General features: G+C 36.4%; 1 protein-coding gene across 1 annotated transcript in view; it reads right to left on the bottom strand.

Annotated features, from left to right (window-relative positions):
- Positions 1-10,327: 10,327 nt before the first annotated feature.
- Positions 10,328-18,837, bottom strand: part of LOC134538417 (nuclear valosin-containing protein-like) — a 73,419-nt gene continuing 64,909 nt past the window's right edge. The window contains exons 14-15 of the mRNA XM_063379720.1: positions 10,954-11,175; positions 10,328-10,768 (exon numbers count right to left, since the gene is read on the bottom strand). Of these exons, the coding sequence (XP_063235790.1) occupies positions 10,400-10,768; positions 10,954-11,175 (591 nt within the window). The 3' untranslated portion in view covers positions 10,328-10,399. The remainder of the gene's footprint in view (positions 10,769-10,953; positions 11,176-18,837) is intronic.

Here is an 18,837-nt window from a genome sequence, read left to right as displayed (position 1 = left end):
CGTTTTCCACCCCCGACTCACGTTTGTTCGGGCGCCATTGGTTGTTGCACAACTCCCCAACCAAAGGGATTTTACAGCGGTTCAGTGGTTACCGAAAAATGGCTACACAAGAGTTTGTCGCATCACTTCCACTCAACCAACTCGCAACACGTTGATCCAGTCCTTTTTCAGTCTCGCTTCCTTACTCCTCCCCTGTGCACCTTACACCCACGTTTTCTCACAGCGTCCCCTCCTCCATCTTGACCTTCTTCTTCCTCCGTCCCCTCTTCCGCCGGCAATCCGTATCCCTCCGCCACACTCCAAATGAGGGAATCTGACTTCACCACTGTTTAGCAAGCTCACTTATTCTAACGAAGTCTAATTTCAGAAAATGTTTAACCACTATTATTGACGTCCTACAAGTTAGTTCACACGCAATAGTTTCAAGCTAAAAAATAAGTGGATCAGGGCGCAAGAAAGTAGTTCCTAGCCAATAACAGCCCCCTGGCTGTAGACAATACTGCTATCAAAGTTGGAAAAAAGTGGCTTAACTGCCATTTTATCAGGGCTTGGGGGTAAGCTGCAGTCAACCTCACAACATATTTTCTGCTGAGAGAAATATTTTGTTTTTCATTGTGTAAGCTGTTGAATCTAGGCCTAACCTCAAATAGGAGGCACTAATCTAGCAGATTTTTTGATCACATTTCTAGACTTAAAATTCATAGTCTTGCTTATCTTGTGCTACTATTGATTGCAGGCTCTAGTGATCTTCCAGTTGCTAATACTTTGAGGGAAACATATCTTCCCAAACTGAATGCTGAGAAGAAAGATGAAATAAAAAGTTTTGTTTTTAAATAAATATTTTATTCAGAATAGTATTTTACTTTGGCTCGTGCAGTTAGGTGTATGTATTTTTTACACTATCTTCTTGGGACCCAACACTGTGCGCTGTGCGCTATAAGAAACGTTGACACTAGGGATGGGTTGAGTACACATTTTTATCGATTCCGATACCGGTACCGATTCCTAAATTTCGATTCTCGATTCCGAGTCATTCCAGTTTTCGATTCCTGGTAATTCTGGTCACATAATTAAAACTACTTAAGAATTGAATGCATTACATAATGATAATAACATGTATAAAGGATAATTATAAACTTAGGATTAAATGTTGAGGGTTTTTTTTTTTTCAATTACCAGTGAAGAAGCATCTTCACATAAAGTTTGTTTGCTAGTAAGTACTAGGCTGTGCACAAAGAAGTTCAACATTTAGACAGGGTTCTTTAACAGGCGATAATGCCAATAAAATAACATCTTTGTTCAAAATGGGTTCAAAGGTAGCACTACTTTTTTCTGTGGTACCTTTTGACTTAGTTGGTGACAGTGCTGTAAACAAAAGTTTAAGACTATTTTTTCTGGTAGTAATGTGTGCCGGGATTTCAAATGCTTCATTAAATTGGTTGTAGATTTGTAAGTACCGCTCCGTGAAATTTGCGCACTACCATGATTACAAATTGCATATTTGTCATTTTCACTATTGATGCGAAAATGTTCCCAAACTTTAGACATGTTGATACAATATCAGACCATTCGCATCGTAATTTGAAACGACAGTCGGCGAACATTTTTTTTACTAACAAACTAGCAAAACACTTGAAAATAGTTTTAGCAAAACAATATTTGTGCCAAATAAATAGCATAAATGCGAAACAATTCACAGTAACCTCAATAGTAAATATTGTTTTGCTAAAACTATTTTCCGTAATTCACCGTCGTGCTATTGAGGTTACTGTGAATTGTTGCGCATTTATGCTATTTATTTGGCACAAATATTGTTTAGCTAAAACTATTTTCAAGTGTTTTTCTAGTAATTATTACGAGGTTTGTTTGACTCGAGGTCTCTTTTTGACCTGTCAACTCTCGGGGCGCCCTTTTCCGGAAGCAGTATGGCGGATGGTCGTTTTACTCGCGGGGGCAAGTTGCTCTCAGGTCACTCAGGTCATGCTCTCGATGCTCCTCCTCTCGAGGAAGAGTTGCGAGGGCAAGTCGTCTGCTGGTTGTTTTGGCGCGACTTTGACGATGGAGTCAATATGTTATCAAGCTACATTTGGTGATGACAGTAATATTTTAATAGATGACGACATTTAAGCTGAAAAACATTACAATATAACTTATTCGGCGTCCTTTATTTAACAATCAAAAGATTTGCAATAGTTTCCTAGTACAGGTTAGCTTATGCATACCACAGGCGGGTTAAAGTCGAAAAGCAATAATTATATATATATATTTTTTTACCTTTATCAAGCTCTCTCATAATTTCTAGTCCAATATATGGTAAATCAATAGCTACTTCATCTTCAGATGAATCTTTCATTTCCAAACAAATTTCTCACGATGTCTGCTATATTTTCCGCCATCATTGTTTTACAACAAATCGCGTTTTCTTCGTGTATTAAAAGTTACCGACTCTTTTTGCCCTCAGGTCAACTTGCTCTCAACTCTTTCAACTCCTGAGGAGCACGAGAGACCTCGAGTCAAACAAACCTACGGTTTTCCTTTGCAAGAAATAAACACGAGCCTCTGTTGGCGGTATGGCCAGAGAATTCTTTAAAATCGATTGTTGCTTTCATTATACATTTGTCCCGTACGCAACGAATCGATACGTTTCAACTTGACTTTATATTTTATGGCCACCAGAGATTTTGTGGAGGCCATCATCCTTGAATGGCTCACAACTAAAATGGTGACGACACGTGATGTGATCTCGTTTCATAACCGTCACTTTCTTCACAAAAAACAATGGACTTTTCTTAACTGCAAATAAAATGAATAAGTCTTTTTACAATTTATTTACGTCTAATACATGAGTGAGGAATAATGTTCTTCGATCGTGGAGTTTTAATTAGAGGTTAAACATGCCCAGTAACATTGTTTTTATTTATTTTTATTCGTATAAAATTAATATTTAATAATAATGAGCATTATTAGGAATTTTATGCGCATACGGCAGGTAAGATGTATTAAAATAAGTAAGTAAAGTTCAGACGAAAATATATTACTTCTGTATTTTCTTAACTTAACCGATTCCTAACCTACCTTGCCCTTTTTTAGTACCCGATACTGAGTACCCAAATTTTTTAATAATCGGTGGTATCGAGGAATCGGAGAATCGAATCGACCCATCCCTAGTTGACACACAAAACATGCTGTTTTAGAAGCGTTGCTAAGTTTAGAAGCGCTGGTAGGACCGCTTTCAGCAGGAAAGCTGCCGCAGTAGTTTCCTATCGGGAGGGGGGAGGGGGGGTGGCACGGTACCAAGGTTCGAGGAGGGGATTGGCTGTAAAAACACGTGGTAGAAGCTACGAAGGTAACGCTTTCTTGCCGAACAGAAGCGAACTTGGCCGAAGCAGACGGTGGTGGAATTCTTCCGCCGACTGCTTCGGCTATGTCCGCTACAGTTCGGCACGGCAGGTGGCGAGATACGAACTCAGTACGTTTGTTTGCGCGCACGGTAACGCTATCACATAACTCGTACCTATTGATTTTTTTAATTTTAGTTTTGCTACTTAGATTTATTCCATATTCGTTAGCAATGTAGGCTTTACAGTATACACCGATAACCGAAATAAGAAAGTTAATTGTGAGACTAAGAACCGATAAAATAAAATGAATGATGAAACAGAAAAACGTGAATGTAAGTGTGGTGTGTGTGGATTACGAGCGAAGAATTTTTCCTGCAGTCCCTTCACTTTTCAGGATAGATGTGACATTATTAAAGAAGGTAGGCCGACACCAGAAGTTACTATTACGACAACACGTAAGAAAGGCAGTTTTGTGCGCCATTTCCAAAAAAAATGTCTATCAAAAACATTTGTGGTTAGCGGGATGCAACAGCCTAAACAAACTGTTTTGCTGGCCATGTTTGTTGTTTTCAAAAGAAGTCAACACATGGACTTCTACTGGGTATTGTGACCTCAACAATCTTTGTAATGCTGTTAAAAAAACACGAACGTTCTGAAGTTCACATAAACTCGTTTTTGTCTCTTAAAGAATTTGGGAAACATAGAGTCGATCTTGGTTTAGATAGATCCAAACAATTAAGCACACAACGACATAACGAACAAGTTAAAAGAAACAGAGAAATTTTGAAGCGTTTAATAGATGTTGTTTGTTTCTTAGGTGTGCAGGAATTGCCATTCCGTGGTCATGACGAAACAAAAGAATCGGAAAACCGTGGTAATTATGGCGAATTACTTGCTTTAATTGCGACTTATGATCCAGTATTGTCGCAGCATCTTGAGACGTCCACAGTATTTTCTGGTATGTCATGCAACATTCAAAACGATCTAATAGAATCCATTCAGAATGTTGTGTTGGCTGAAATTAAAAAGGAAATTGAAAAATCAGTTTTTGTGTCAATTTTACTCGACGAGACATCAGACTGTGCTAAACTTTCTCAGTTGTCCACTGTTTTTAGATTTGTAAGTAGTGATGGAGAAATAAACGAGAGATTTTATGGATTCACTGATGTTAGCTGTAATAGGTCAGCGAGAGCCATAGCTGGCCATGCAATTGACGTAGTTGCATTAGCTAACTGTGGGAGCAAACTTATCGCACAGTCTTATGATGGAGCTGCAGTTATGGCAGGAAATTTAAATTCCGTACAGAAACTGGTACGTGACCAATTCCCGAGTGCTTTGTTTGTACATTGCGCAGCACACGTTTTGAACCTTGTCTTAACGCAGTCTGTAAATAACATTAGCAAGTGTAGAGTGTTCTTCAGCACCCTTTCTGGACTTTCTGCTTTTTTTTCGCACTCTACTAAGCGGGTAGCATTGCTAGATAAGATAGTTAGGAAACGGCTGCCAGGTGTTGCACCAACAAGATGGAATTATAATGATAGACTTGTTAACACTGCATTCAGTAATCGAGATTCCCTTTTGGAAATGTTTACCACAATAACAGAACATCCACAAGAATGGGATAATGACACTATTTCTTCAGCAAAAGGTTTCATCAGTTTTCTAGAAAGTTTTGAAAATGTGTTTTTCCTAGTTCTATTTTCTAAGATTTTTGACAGCACTGGACACCTGTATAATATACTGCAGACCAAACAACTCGACATCAGTTTCTGTATTCAGGAAATACAAGAAACGAAAGCATTTCTCTGTCAACTCAGAAACGATTTTGAAAGTGTTTTCTGTGACACGCTAAAATTCGGCCTAGAATTAGAAAATAAACGTCGGAAACACAAAGAAGTAGAAGACCCAACGCGAGAGTATTCGAGACTACATGCCGAAATATTAGACAATATCATCACACAAATCGAAACTCGTTTCGAAAACATCAATAAATTAAAATTTTTAGAACTTGTAAATGCTTCAAAATTCCAGCAGTTTTCATAGAGTTTTCCTGAGATCCAGTTTAAGTCCCTAATGGAATATTATGGCAGTTATTTTGAACTTGATAAGCTACGGTCTGAACTCAAAGTTGTGTATAGTCGAGATGCTATGAAAACCAAAAGTGTTCAAAATTTTCTTAAATACATTCATGACAATGATTTACAAGATGCTCTTCCACAGTTACATAAATTGTGTGTGTTGGTGGCAACAATACCGTTCACAACATCATCTGTGGAGCGTTCATTTTCTACATTAAAACGAATAAAAACTTACTCACGAAACACAATGGGGCAAAACAGACTATCTGGTCTCGCACTTTTCTCTATAGAGAAGAAACTTTTGTCAAAAATAAAACTGTCAGTTGATTTTTATGAATGTGTCACGGCGGAATTTGTGAAAAAAAAGGAGAGAAGAATGAATTTTGTGTACAAAAGTTAGGGTAGTTTTGTTGTTTGTTGTATAAAATCGATACAGAAGGCCTATATTAACCTATAAGGCAAGTACCCGCGAAGAGTGTAAACTGCTTTGAGGCGTAGTGATCTAAACAGCTGGGACGTTGCGCATCATAGGTGAGTTTGTGAAAATCATTAAAAATGTTAATTCTAAATCGTTATTTACTGTTTGTGTAGATACACTTTTGCATTTTAAAAAATCTAATGTGTTGTCATAAATATTACTGGAATGCTATAATTTGTTATATTAAAGATTTAATTAGTATTGAAATGGAAATTATATTTTCTGTCAATGAGAATTGTAATGCATGTTATAATTCTCCCGGTATAAAAAAAATACAGATATTGACTGGGTAAGTCTTCGGGTTTGATAAAGGTATCTTTGTTAAATTCTTCACTCAAACAAATTATACCATAAAAATATTAATATGTCTACCAGGTGTATATTATATGTTTAGGCACTAAAACCACTTAAATAGCACCAATTTGCCACTATAAATTCAATTTTCCTCGGGAGAGGACCCCCGGACCCCCCACTTTACGAATGGTACGGATGTTCCTACACCAGTAGTAGCTTCCCCTTGTGTAAAACTCACCCCTCGCCACTGTACTGCAGTCTTAGTTTTCTTTGCCATTGTTTGCCTATGTGACAAATATTTACAAAGTAGGCATGTGCTTTCATTCCAGGGTAAATGTATTTAAAAAATAATACTCTGTGGACTGCGTAATATTGATTTAGTTTTTAGTGTTTGCCAACTGAGTGCATTTTATGTTTGGTATTAAAATTTGAAAAAAATTTGAAGCTAAACCAATCTCATTTGCCGATTTCAATTTTAATATAATGTATCGCACCAAAATTTTACATGATTTTTTGCACCGCTTGCTTACTTTTACACCAATTTTTTGCACCGTTTGTTTATTTACCATTTTCTGGGGTCCCTAGGTATTACAATTTTTTTGAGTAGTTGAGTAGATATATACAGAGACCGTCCAGACGCACACCTGCCCCTTTGTCCTTCGTTTTGAACTGCAGCCGGTGATGTTTATCTTGACAGCTCAAGCAACTACAGTAGAACCCGTTTATAGTGAACCCGCCTATAATGAATTCCCGTTTATTGTGAATTTCCGTCTCGGTCCCGGCAAAATGATGTGAGGTTATGTATTAATTTATTGGATATAGCGCACAACTTTTGTCAATGTTGATACGTTTTCCCGTGTACCACGAACAAATTTTGCCGACATAATGCACATTTATCTCAAATATTTTCATATAATTACAAGTATTTTCACAAAACGTCTATTCTGGATCACATTAACGTTTTTCTCCGCAATATGCTACTCGATTGTCCACTGTTCATATTATAAACAAGTCGTAATCGAGTGGCCTCGGTAGGCTACGTGTAGCCAGAAATGGTGCTCAGTTTGGTGAAAATAAAAATAGTTTTCCCTGCATAGTTAAAGAATGGGCGAACGCGTGTACATTTAATAAGTTATCAAAATTAAACATAAATTACCACCACACAAATAAGTACGTACATTATAGCAGCAACTTCAATATTTTTACGTCTCATTTTTATCGTTCACGTTTCGGACATTTTGATCGAGTAATGTTCGTAAGAATACCACTAGATAGAACTCTGTGGACAAAATTTTTCCATAGAAAGTAAGAAATTTTCGTTCCAGCTTTAGCAACTGCGATACTAAATGATATGTAGTGATCTTTGATGCGCCAGACTCGTTATTTTTCGTTTATTTACTTTTGACGGTAAAAAGAATTTTGTGTTATTAAGCTGCAAATGTGCTTCAAGAAGAAATACGTACATAAAAAAGGGTGAAAAACGCGTTAAAAAACGTAAGGCATTATCTGTGAGAGATAAACTGGACGTTATTAAAAAGGTAGACTCCAACCCCACTGTCTCGCACGTGTTAATATCAAAGTAACTGGGAATTGCAACATCCACATTAAATACAATATTATTAAACAAGCTGAACAATCTTCTTTCTCAAGCTGCGAATACGTCACAGAGTATTAAACGCCTGAAAAAAGGAAAATACGCCGATGTCGAAGAACCATTAAGAGAAAGTTTGTACATGTGTAGTGTATTAAAAATAATATCTGCATTTGCTCATAAAACTGTTGCTTTGAGTATTTCCATTCGTTCTTTTCTTGGCTTAGGCCTATGTGTAGTTAAGATTATGCTTTTGAGTATGTATTGCCAATATAAAAGCTTTCCCAGATATAAAGTTTCCCCTCTATAGTGAACATATAAACTACTCCCTTCAGATTCATTATAACAGGGTTCTACTGTATCTTTTCCCATGGGTTGACAAAAAGAAGATTGCTTTGCATTGGAAAGAAAGGGGAAAAAAACTGTAAAAATTTTTTTTTAACGTATTGTGGCTGGCCAATATGATTTCCCATCTAATAAATTTTAATTTTTTTATCCTGCCATGTTCTTCATAAGATGTACATAATTTTTTTTTTCATGTAGTTGCCCAAAATATTTGTTTCTCATATCAAACTATAACAAAAATAAAAAGTTTCCGATGTGGACATTCTCTTTTAAACACTATTTCAAATTTTATAACCTTTATCTGTTCTGCTACCGCTGCGTAGCATGTATGAAAATGTAAATGCTAGTTGAGTAGGCAATTATACATTCAATTTTTTAAAATGGAAAGTATATATTGAAGAAAGAATACATACAGGAAATGATGTACTTATGTATTAAAGGATTTTAAAAGTTTTCCCTCAATTTACACTTCACTACGATACTGACACTGAAACAATCAAAGCCTTTGATCAGTTGTGTGGCTTTGAAAAGTTAATTTTTTTTGCTTAAATCTTCTCAGTGATCTATTAGATAAACTACACCATTCAAAATTGTAAATAATTTTTTGTCAACTTTTATGTAGGCCAATCATGTTTTTACTTAAGAGAATGCTGTTATGCAGTACACTGTAGTACATAGTACTATAAGAAATCACATAATATTCTTTTGTACATTATATATGTGCAATGTGGGGAAGTTTGGTTATTACAAAGTGGGTAATCACCTGATTAGTCTGGAGTCATTTGCATAGCCAGACAAAATCTTCATTTAAAGTATTGACAAATCGACTGATACTCCTACTAAAATAGAAAGTTACTGTGTTTTGTCGCATATTCGTCACACATTTTATACTAAAATCAAGTTTGAAAAGTATGGGTGCAATTTTTATGCTAAAAAGGCATTTTTTTTAAAAGTTAAAGTTATTCATAAAAGTAAAAAGTACATTTAACTAATAAGTAGTGTAGACAAAAGCATGCTAAACAATTTAAATTAATAATTCATGCAACAAAAACATATTTTGTTCAACTTTAAATAGAAAAACAAAAACCATGACAAGCGTGAGTTGGCAAGCATAACTATCGTCGTACGTAGTACATACACACTAACCATTGAAGCATGCAAGGTATCATATGTGATTTATTTGTCACTAGACACAATTTGCACACTTTATACAACCATCAACGTAACCAAACATGATGCCGATTAGCGCTGGCTACATTTTTATACCTGGTACACAGTGGTGATGAAGACAACAGATAGAGGTTATTAAGTTTGAAAAGTCTTTAAAAGAAAATTTATACATCAGGCACTATCCGAATAAGAGATTTAAACTTTAAAATACATACTTTTATACGGGAAAAAACGTTTATGGGCAATATATTACATGGAAAAAAACAAAGTATATCTTATTGAGAAAATGGCGGGACCAAAACAATTGACCATATTGGATGGGAAAATGTATTCAGCGGATACATCTCAAACAAGTTTTACAAAAATTATATTGTATTTTCCCATTGTAACTAACAAACTGCCTGACAAATTAAAAACTGAGTGCTGTTCCATGGTGCTTTATCTTGTCATGTTTACTACCTAGAGTTAGCACTCAAGATCTAATATCAAGACCAAAAATATTGAGCAGATTTATGAGAAATTTTTTTCTTCCAAATTTTTATGCCCTAAAACAACTGTGCGACGATTATGCAATAAAACATGTACTCCACATTTTGAAATTTTGCTGTAGGGGAAGAATCGACCAGCTACAATGCCAAAACCGTCATATTCGGAATCCTTTGATACCAATAACCTTCAATGCCACTGAAATTGATGGTATCCAGAATAGATCCTACACTATTTTTATTTCACTGAATGGAAAACTCAAGTGACATGTGCATAAAAGACTTTAAATTGTTGGACTTCTTTGCTTTATTTGACCAGCTGGACAATTATGCTCTTGTTTCCATTGAATTATACACAGTTATGGCAGTGACGTTTTCCAAAGGTTGATTTCAAAAGTGCTCACTTAAGAATAAACGGCTCAAATAAAACTAGAATAAACATTTGTCATGAGTTTCACAAACCAAAAGTACCTACTAAAAGAAGTGTTAAATTCTATAAAGTAGTTGTAATAAAAATATAATAAAATAATTATTCATAAACCAAATTAAAAATGTTCACTTGTAATGTTTTATTTTTAATTCTACTTTTTGGTAATAAACATTTACTATAAACTTTTTCAGTCGCAACTACCAGTGCTTAGTTCAGGAGACTTGTCTACATCCAGGGTGGAGTCGACATCAGAACTCTGTTTGTCGGCACTGTCCTTGTTCTCTGCAGTTTTTGGTGTCGAAGAGTCCTGGGAACTTTCTTCCAGCCTTGCCGTCGCATGCGGAGGTGTGTTCTGCAATGTGTCGTGTTGCTCCGTGAACAGCGAGGACACTGCAGAGTTCTGCTGCGTCGTGTCACTTTGCTCCCTCTCGTGGGCTGCGACGGAACTGCTGCTGGTCAGCTCTACGCTGGCCTCCACCGCTGCCGACCAGAGCTGCTGGTCCTTCACGGGAGGGGGAGAGTACAACTTCTGCAGCTTCTCGTAGTACAAACGGTCCTGCAAAATGCAATTTCAAAAACCTTGAAGGCCAACCAGATTTCAATTGAAAACTAATACTAACCAGAAATTTTGCACAGATTTGCCTTATCTTAATTCAGCTTTTAATCTGTTTTATTTAATTTTGTGTGTGTGTTCTCTAGAAATTACACAGTAAGCAAATCTGACAAGTTTATCCCACTCACCTTCTTTGTAACTGAAGGCCTTATGCTTTTCACAGCCTGAAGGAAGTGGTTCCGACAAACTACCACTTTCTCAGCTGGCGCACCCAACACTTCCTGAATAGCCACCACAGCTGCTTCTTTGACCAGAGCAGCCAAGTCCGCCCCGGAGTAACCTTCGCAGCTCTCCCAAGAGCTTATCTCCTCTAAGCTGACATCCTGAGACAGTTCTGGCTTGGTGCCGTTCTGAAACAAAAAAATTAATTAATGTAAATAAACTACCACCATGGTAATCTATAATCCGGCAACTTTGTTTTCGACTTGCGCAGACCCCAGTGTCAGGCGGCGGTCACGTGATTCTCTAGCGGAGTGGAGTGGAGGGGATCAGTTGACGGTTGTGCTTCCTGGATACGCCGCTCCCGAGATAGTGCTTCGCAGGTCGGTTTACACGATAAGGTTTGCGTTATGGCTTCAACTTCAGGAATTAAGTCACACATTTCAGTCGGTACACCATTACGTGGACAAGCAAGGGAAATTGTTTACAATGTTGTAACACATTTAAAAGAACAGAAACGTTTATATAAATTAAATTACAACGTCACAGAATCGGCAAGCGCGGCGACAGGTGTTTCGCAATCAACCATTAAAAGTATCATTGCGGAAGGTAAAATTAAAAGTAGTTTATCATTTTCCACACCCACGGGTAAGAACATAGACCAAAAGAAAAGAATTGAAGTTGATGACTTTTCCGAATGTGCGATTCATAGGAAAATTCATGAATTTTATACCATTAGAAAAAAGTGCGGACATTAAAGAATTTGACCAAGTCCTTAGGAGATGACGGTATTGTGAACTGCAGCAAAGAATACTTGCGCAAACTGTTGAAACGTCTTGGTTTTCGATGGAAAACATGTCAGTCTAGAAGAAAACTTTTGATAGAGAAAACTGAAATTACTGCATGGAGAGGAAAATATTTACAAGAGATTCGTGTGTACCGAAATGCAGGGCGGAATATAGTATATATTTATGAAACATATCTACACGCTACTCACAGTGTAAGTTCTTGCTGGCAATCCAGCACTTAACTGGGGGTCACAGAATCTGTCGGTAAAGGGCAACGATTGATAATTGTGCATGCTGGCGGCGAACAAGGCTTTTTCCAGAATGCGTTATTGATTTTTAAATCAAAACAAAAATCCAGTGACTATCACGATGATATGAACTATGCAAATTTTTCGTTGTGGCTAGAACAAAAGTTACTACCAAATTTGCCAACGCACAGTGTCATTGTTTTAGACAATACTAGTTACCACAATGTTAAAACTGATAGAAAACCTTCATTAGCTACTCTTAACATGACATTCAAGATTGGCTTAGGGAAAATAGCATCCAGTTTTCTCCTGACATGAACAGAGCAGATTTGTTGTGTTTGGTGAAACAGCATCCTTCCCCAAAAATATTCAAGGTAGACGAAATCATAAACAAATATGGCCATGACGTGATTCGATTGCCCCCCTACCACCCAGATCGAAATCCAATCGAGCTAGTGTGGGGGGGACATCAAGAGGAAGGTCTCTGATGAAATAGGTAACTCGTTGGACAAAAAAAGAAAACTATTTGAGAAATTGTTTGCTTCAAACTATGTCGAAGAGTGGAAAAAGTGCTGCGAACATGTTAAAGGTATTGAAGCTGAATATTTCAGAAGTGTTCGAATCATGGACATCGAAATCGACAAAATTATTGTAACCCTTCAATCATCATCTGATGGAAATTCAAGTGGAACAGATAATGCACATAGATTCGACTCGGAATTCGACTCGGATTAGGTAAGGTTAATATATCCTATGGTTATTCAAAATATTAATTACTCTTTCTAATTGTTCTCTTGCAGCTGTATGTGATAACTATGCAGGTTGCATGGCCTATGCGAATTAATGTTCTATTGGCTTGATATATTAATATTACTTATTAAGGGGAATGGAGTACTTATAACTGTCAGCAAACATTAACTTGGTTGTCAATTTTGTTTACATTTAATTGACACTTTACGATTGCCAGGTGCATGTAATGTATAGTTTTTTTATGTCCAATGCCCTAAATAGACATGCAGTTGTTTCTCAGAGGTTCCAATGTCCTATGAGACTTTCATCGGTGACAGTGACATTTCATTAATGGGATATATTTAAAAAAGTTAAGTGCATGCTTCTATAGATGTGCCCGTGCTCTGATCAATATGTTCATCTAGATATAGAAGTGGGAATGAATTTGTAGTTTTCGTAATTTTCTCGCATGCGAAATAACGCGAAATAGAACGATGTTGAGTGTTAACACTACCAAAACGCAAAAAAATTGATTACGTACCATATGAACACGAAATACATAACAATAACATCACCAGTTAGATGACAAATTCTTGTTTATGTCGTTTCTTGGAAGAACTATCTTTGTAGGTGTTTCAAACACACTTTTGCAATAAATAAATCTAACAGAAGACTTTAATATTTCATAGTTTATACACAGATAATAATTTTTTTTCATTTTTGGTTATATACACACATTTGAAAAACAGTGCCGCCATTATTCGAAGATTGTAAATAGGCACCGTTAGCCAACACGACGCAAACGCACTTGTGTTGAGCGTAATAATTTTCCGCGTGTGTGTTTTATAACGTAATTTAAAAGCCAGGAAAAAATGTATCTTTTCTGACTAAATAAGTGTACCGCAGCACCCGAAACTTTAAATTCTTGATGAAGTGCAGCACGCATAGCATGTGTTAAGAAAAAAGTATATTAATGTTTCGTGTATTGGCATGATTGCATCAAACAACATTATTTTTGTAAACATAAAAAAAAATGCATTTTACAACGTCCGTGACGTATTTACCATGCTGCAACATAAATTGAGTTATATTTTCATTACATTTTAAAACATTTTACGTTTGTTATGTTTCTGTGAATTTTTTTTTTGTGTTTCTGTCTTAGGAATTGGTTAGCAAAATTGTGTAACAAACAAAAAAATGCCTAAAAATAAACCAACAGTGGCTGCACGTGCAGCAGAATTTTCAAAAGAAGGGTTTTATGTGAGTGGTAGTAAAATATTGATGTGTAAATTTTGCGACTGTCGTTTAGAATTTGAAAGGAAAGATACATTAAACAAACACATTCAGTCAGAGAGACACAAAAATGGGAAGCAAAGGCAACAAACTTCAAAATGGCAGCTTTCAATTGATGAGGCAGGGCCAGTGCTAAAACGAGCCAAGGAACAAAAAGATGAATTTGTACTGGAAACATTTGAAACATTTTTTGCGACCTGTTGAGAAACTGGACAACTGCAAACTTAGGGAATGGCTAGCAAAACATGTCAGTGGTGCTGGTGATATACCTAGTGCAGACTTGGTAAGAAAAAAATATATTCCTCTTTTAAGGGAAAAGAAAGAGGCAGAGATCAGAGAAAAAGTGGCAGACCAGAAAGTCGTAATTATGGCAGATGAAACCACAGATAAAGCAAATAACTGTGTGTTCAATATTCTTTTCCAGATATTGCAACCAGGGGCAGAACAAAGCATTTTACTTGGAGCATCATGTGTACTTGAAGCTGCTAATGCTGTCAACTGCTCAAAAGCTGTGATTGACATATGCACCAAGTATGAAATCAAAGAAGAAAACATAGTTGCATATGTAACTGACAGTGCTAGATATATGACCAGATCTGCAAGCACTTTGAAAGGTGTATTTGGTGAACACGTATACCACGTGCAGTGTTGGGCACATAAAATCAATCTGGTAGGGCAGATCTGGCAGAACAGTTTGGAGGATTTAAACCTCTTTGTGATCAAGGTAAAAAATGCTTTTATGAACACACAAAAGAGACGGCATGCCTACTTCAACTTTTTGAGGGACAAGAATGGAAAAGATAACGTGAAGATGTTTCCAATGCCCATTTTGACATGATGGAACACATGGTTTCATGCTGTTTTCTACCTGGCTGATCACCTGCATAACACTGTTAGCTTCTTTGAACAATTGAGTGAAGAAAATAATGCTGGTGTGAAATTCATAAAGGGACTGCAAGAAACTGAGATCCAAGCCCTTGAAGCTCAGTGTGTGTTTGTCACTAAAATTGTGCCTGCTTTGTTGACATAACAAATGTTTTGGAGGGATCCTCCTACCCAACTGCCTACCTCCTCTATTCAAAGCTTCAGAAGATTCAAATTTCATTGGAAGTTCTAACAAAAGGAATTTCTCCAAAGGCTGTTGAAAAGTTACTGAGAAAAATGAAAAATGTTAGTCTGCAGCCTTGAAAGAACAGTTCAAAGAGACATCACAGCTTAGCTTACTAAAGCTACATGATTTTGTCTCAAGTGATCCTTCTCATGCACTTTTTTGTGATACTGATGCCCTGCTGAAACCCAAAAATATTGGGAATATCAGCATAGAAGACAAAAAGTTCTAAAAAATGGCTGATACTCTACCTTTCCTACAAAATGTGCCGAGAACTGCTATAGCAGCAGGTTATATGGCCCTTCAAAAGCTTGTAAACAGTGAACTACAAAAACCACACACAGCCAGTGTAGACATAGTGAATATCTTGTGTCAACTGAAATTCCTGAGTTTGCTGCAGCTGCACTCAAATTAATGTGGATACCAACATCAAATGTTGACACTGAAAGGGCATTTTCAAAGTATTCTGTCATTGTCAGTGACCGGAGAAGATCTCTTTTGCCTGAGAATGCTGAACTTCTAACTATGGTTGCTTTCTCATGAATCATGAATAATGTTCACCAAAATAAAATACTGGCACCTGTATATAAATGCACCTTCACCAAATACAGGAAGAATAATGTCAAAATTATGAGGTCCTAAGTTATGTTCATAATGTTTTTATACTTTCCTCTAATACGCAGTCTATGCCATTAATATTTATTTACTTTGAGCAAAAATTGTAAATATTAATAAAAGAGGTTACAATTACATTTACTACTATTGATCTTAATTCTCCTAAATAAATCATAACGGCGATACCAAAAAAAATCTGAATTTTTATGACGATAAAGACAAAATCTCAATATCTTTAGGAAGAAATTTCGCTAAAAATAAAACTGTAAAATCTTGGCTCTACTAATCGCAATCGCGATTAAACTACGATAAACGCGAAATCGCCGTAAAATACCGTTTTTACGCTAAATCACCATTAACACAGCATTTTTACACGAAATTTAGTAATAAAACGCGAAATCGCAGTGTCGTTTTTTATCCTTTCCGGCATAATGTTTGGATAGATAAGACAAACGGGCGAAGTTTTAAACCCTACGCACACCGCTCTGGGCACTGACAGCATGGAACAGCGATACCGGATAAATACAAAAGCAAGCAGATGATTGGGCGAACGGTGTTTGGAACAGCCTTACGTGAGTGGCCATACCACGTCAGCTGGGGGCGCTGGCATATAGTTGGAACATTGTCGTAGTATCAAGCAGATTATCGGGCGAACCAGGCCCTGGAAACTCTCATAGGGGACCTTGCAACTATCTTTTCTTCGTCACCCAGCCGTACGGGGCAGCACAAGCATTTTAAATTGCGCCAAAAAGCGGAAAAATGTAAACAAACATTCATTTTCGAATGGTGTGAGGTTGATGATTAGTTGGTCAACAGTGTTTTATAGATTTTGTTAAAGGGATTAATAGTTTTCCAGATTAGTTTATGGGAATGAACTAATAATCAGTGTCTAAATTAAAAGTTTGTCATATAAATATATATAACCTATTTGTTTAGGGTATTCAGTAATGAGGAGGTTTAAGTAAAATTATTTAACTTAAATAATTTCAGATATATTTACAGTAACACACATACTTTTTTTTCCTTCAAGTTTTTAGCACCGCTTTTGTGTTTTTAAGTGAATTTTAACACCGCTTTTGCTAATTTTTAGTGACGAAATCTGAAAATTTTATTTACCACTTCCAGGGGGCCCTACTAGTAAGGTAATAACAATATAACAGGACAAAATGATAATCTCGAAAATGACAACCTACCTTAACTCACAATTGTTTTGTTAGCCACTATATAAATTTAAGATTTAACATTAAATGTTTCTGGCCATTACATATGCACCACACAAAATCAGCAACCAATATTTTATAAGTCTTTTTTTTATCATGTTTATGTTTGAGAGATATAGGTTGAATTCAAGTTTATTATTCATTCAAATCAATACTAATTCAAACAAAACATAAAATTACTTACCACAAACATTTTTTATGAGACTGAATCTTGTATACAGTACTGTATAAACCTGAATAGAGGCTGGGGTTTTTACTCACAAAAATCACTCACGAAAACAGGCGTTATTGTGAAATTGAAATTGTGCCCCAAGAAAAATTAAAGTAGACAAAAAAAAGCATAATGGTAAATGTACTTGACCATTCACGTAACAGTGTTAAAACAATTTCTTACATTGCATTACCACGTGTCTTGATGATTTCTCTTTAATATATTGCAGTAAAATCAATTTCCATGTGTGCATTTTTTTTCTCTGTCAACAAACATGGTTGGGGGGGGGGGGGGGGGGGGGGGGGAGACAGAGAGAGAGAAAATTGTATACAGATAACTAACCTAAACTATAAAAAAATATGGTGCAGGGAGTGTTCCATGCTTGTAACCGCATGCAAGTCTAAAAAAAAACCAACAGCTACAAGTTTTCGTCTATGTTAGCTAAAGGAATGCACCCTATGAATTTTTAATTCTCCTGTTGGGGTGCTTGTTTACACTCAACAATATTTTTCTTGTAACATTAACCTCAATCATATGTTAAGACACATTGTGCCAAATGGAATTTTACAGTTTATTTTTTGATAGGTATTATGATCCTGTACCTGTTGTAGTTCAGGGTAAATAGAGAAAAGTTTTCAAAAAAAGTGTTCCTGGAATTTAATAATTTATTCACGGAAACGCAGCGACGTAAGAAGTTATTGTAATTACAACCTCAAAGTCGTACACTTATGAAAAACAGACCAACAACTTTGTAGCAGCATGCCAATAGAGGTTCTGTGAGAATATGTGGTGTTGAAGGATGTAGAAAAATGAGAAGTAAAAGTGATTCTGATTTAAAATAAAAATAAATAAATATTATTTTTTGGTGGAGGGAACATCCAAAAGTAGGAGATGGCCTCTATTCCGATTTATACAGTATGTTAAATTCAAAATAAAATATTTAAAAATGTATGATGTGTGCAATTAATTCCTGATCCGTAACATTTATATTGGTATATATATTGTATATTAAAGCAAATTAAAATGCAACATACACTTAGCTGCAACCCTAAATTTTTTCCAAACCTATTCAGAATCAAATTTGACTAGTACAGTAGAATCCCGCTGATGCGACCCCTCACGGTTTCCGGAAAAATGGACTTATAAACGGAATGATGGTCGCAATAGAGAATTCGGGCCAATATTTACCCCCCCCCCCCCCCCCCCCCCCCCCCCAATATCTCCAAATACATAAAAACATCACCTTTGTTCGCATAGATTTCATATTCAAATAGTCTATGGTGTAAAAAAGACAACTTTTTAAATTCATATTACACCTCAGACTCGCATACCCCGAATGGGTTCCGATAAATACTCGCGCTAAGTGAATTCACGTCACGCGAGTTCGGCTATGCTAGCCGGCTGGTGGTTATTTTCGTTCAAAACGTGGCGAAGGAACTTGTGTGGATCAGGTAGAAAACATTCAGCTAAAAATGAAAGATATAAGAACAATGCTATCCTGAAATGCTGTGACATGTTTTTGGAGTAGATAATCACAGCGACAGACCGACAGGATGCGCTCCCGCCCTTGCCGTCAGCAATGTTTATGTTGACACCTCAAGCAATTATCTTTTCCAAGTCCCTTCGCAGCGAGGGGGGGAA

The sequence above is a fragment of the Bacillus rossius genome, chromosome 13 (genome assembly GCF_032445375.1).
Source record: "Bacillus rossius redtenbacheri isolate Brsri chromosome 13, Brsri_v3, whole genome shotgun sequence".
NCBI lineage: Eukaryota > Metazoa > Arthropoda > Insecta > Phasmatodea > Bacillidae > Bacillus > Bacillus rossius.
Note: the sequence above shows the minus strand (reverse complement) of the source record. Positions and strands in the feature narration are given on the sequence as shown.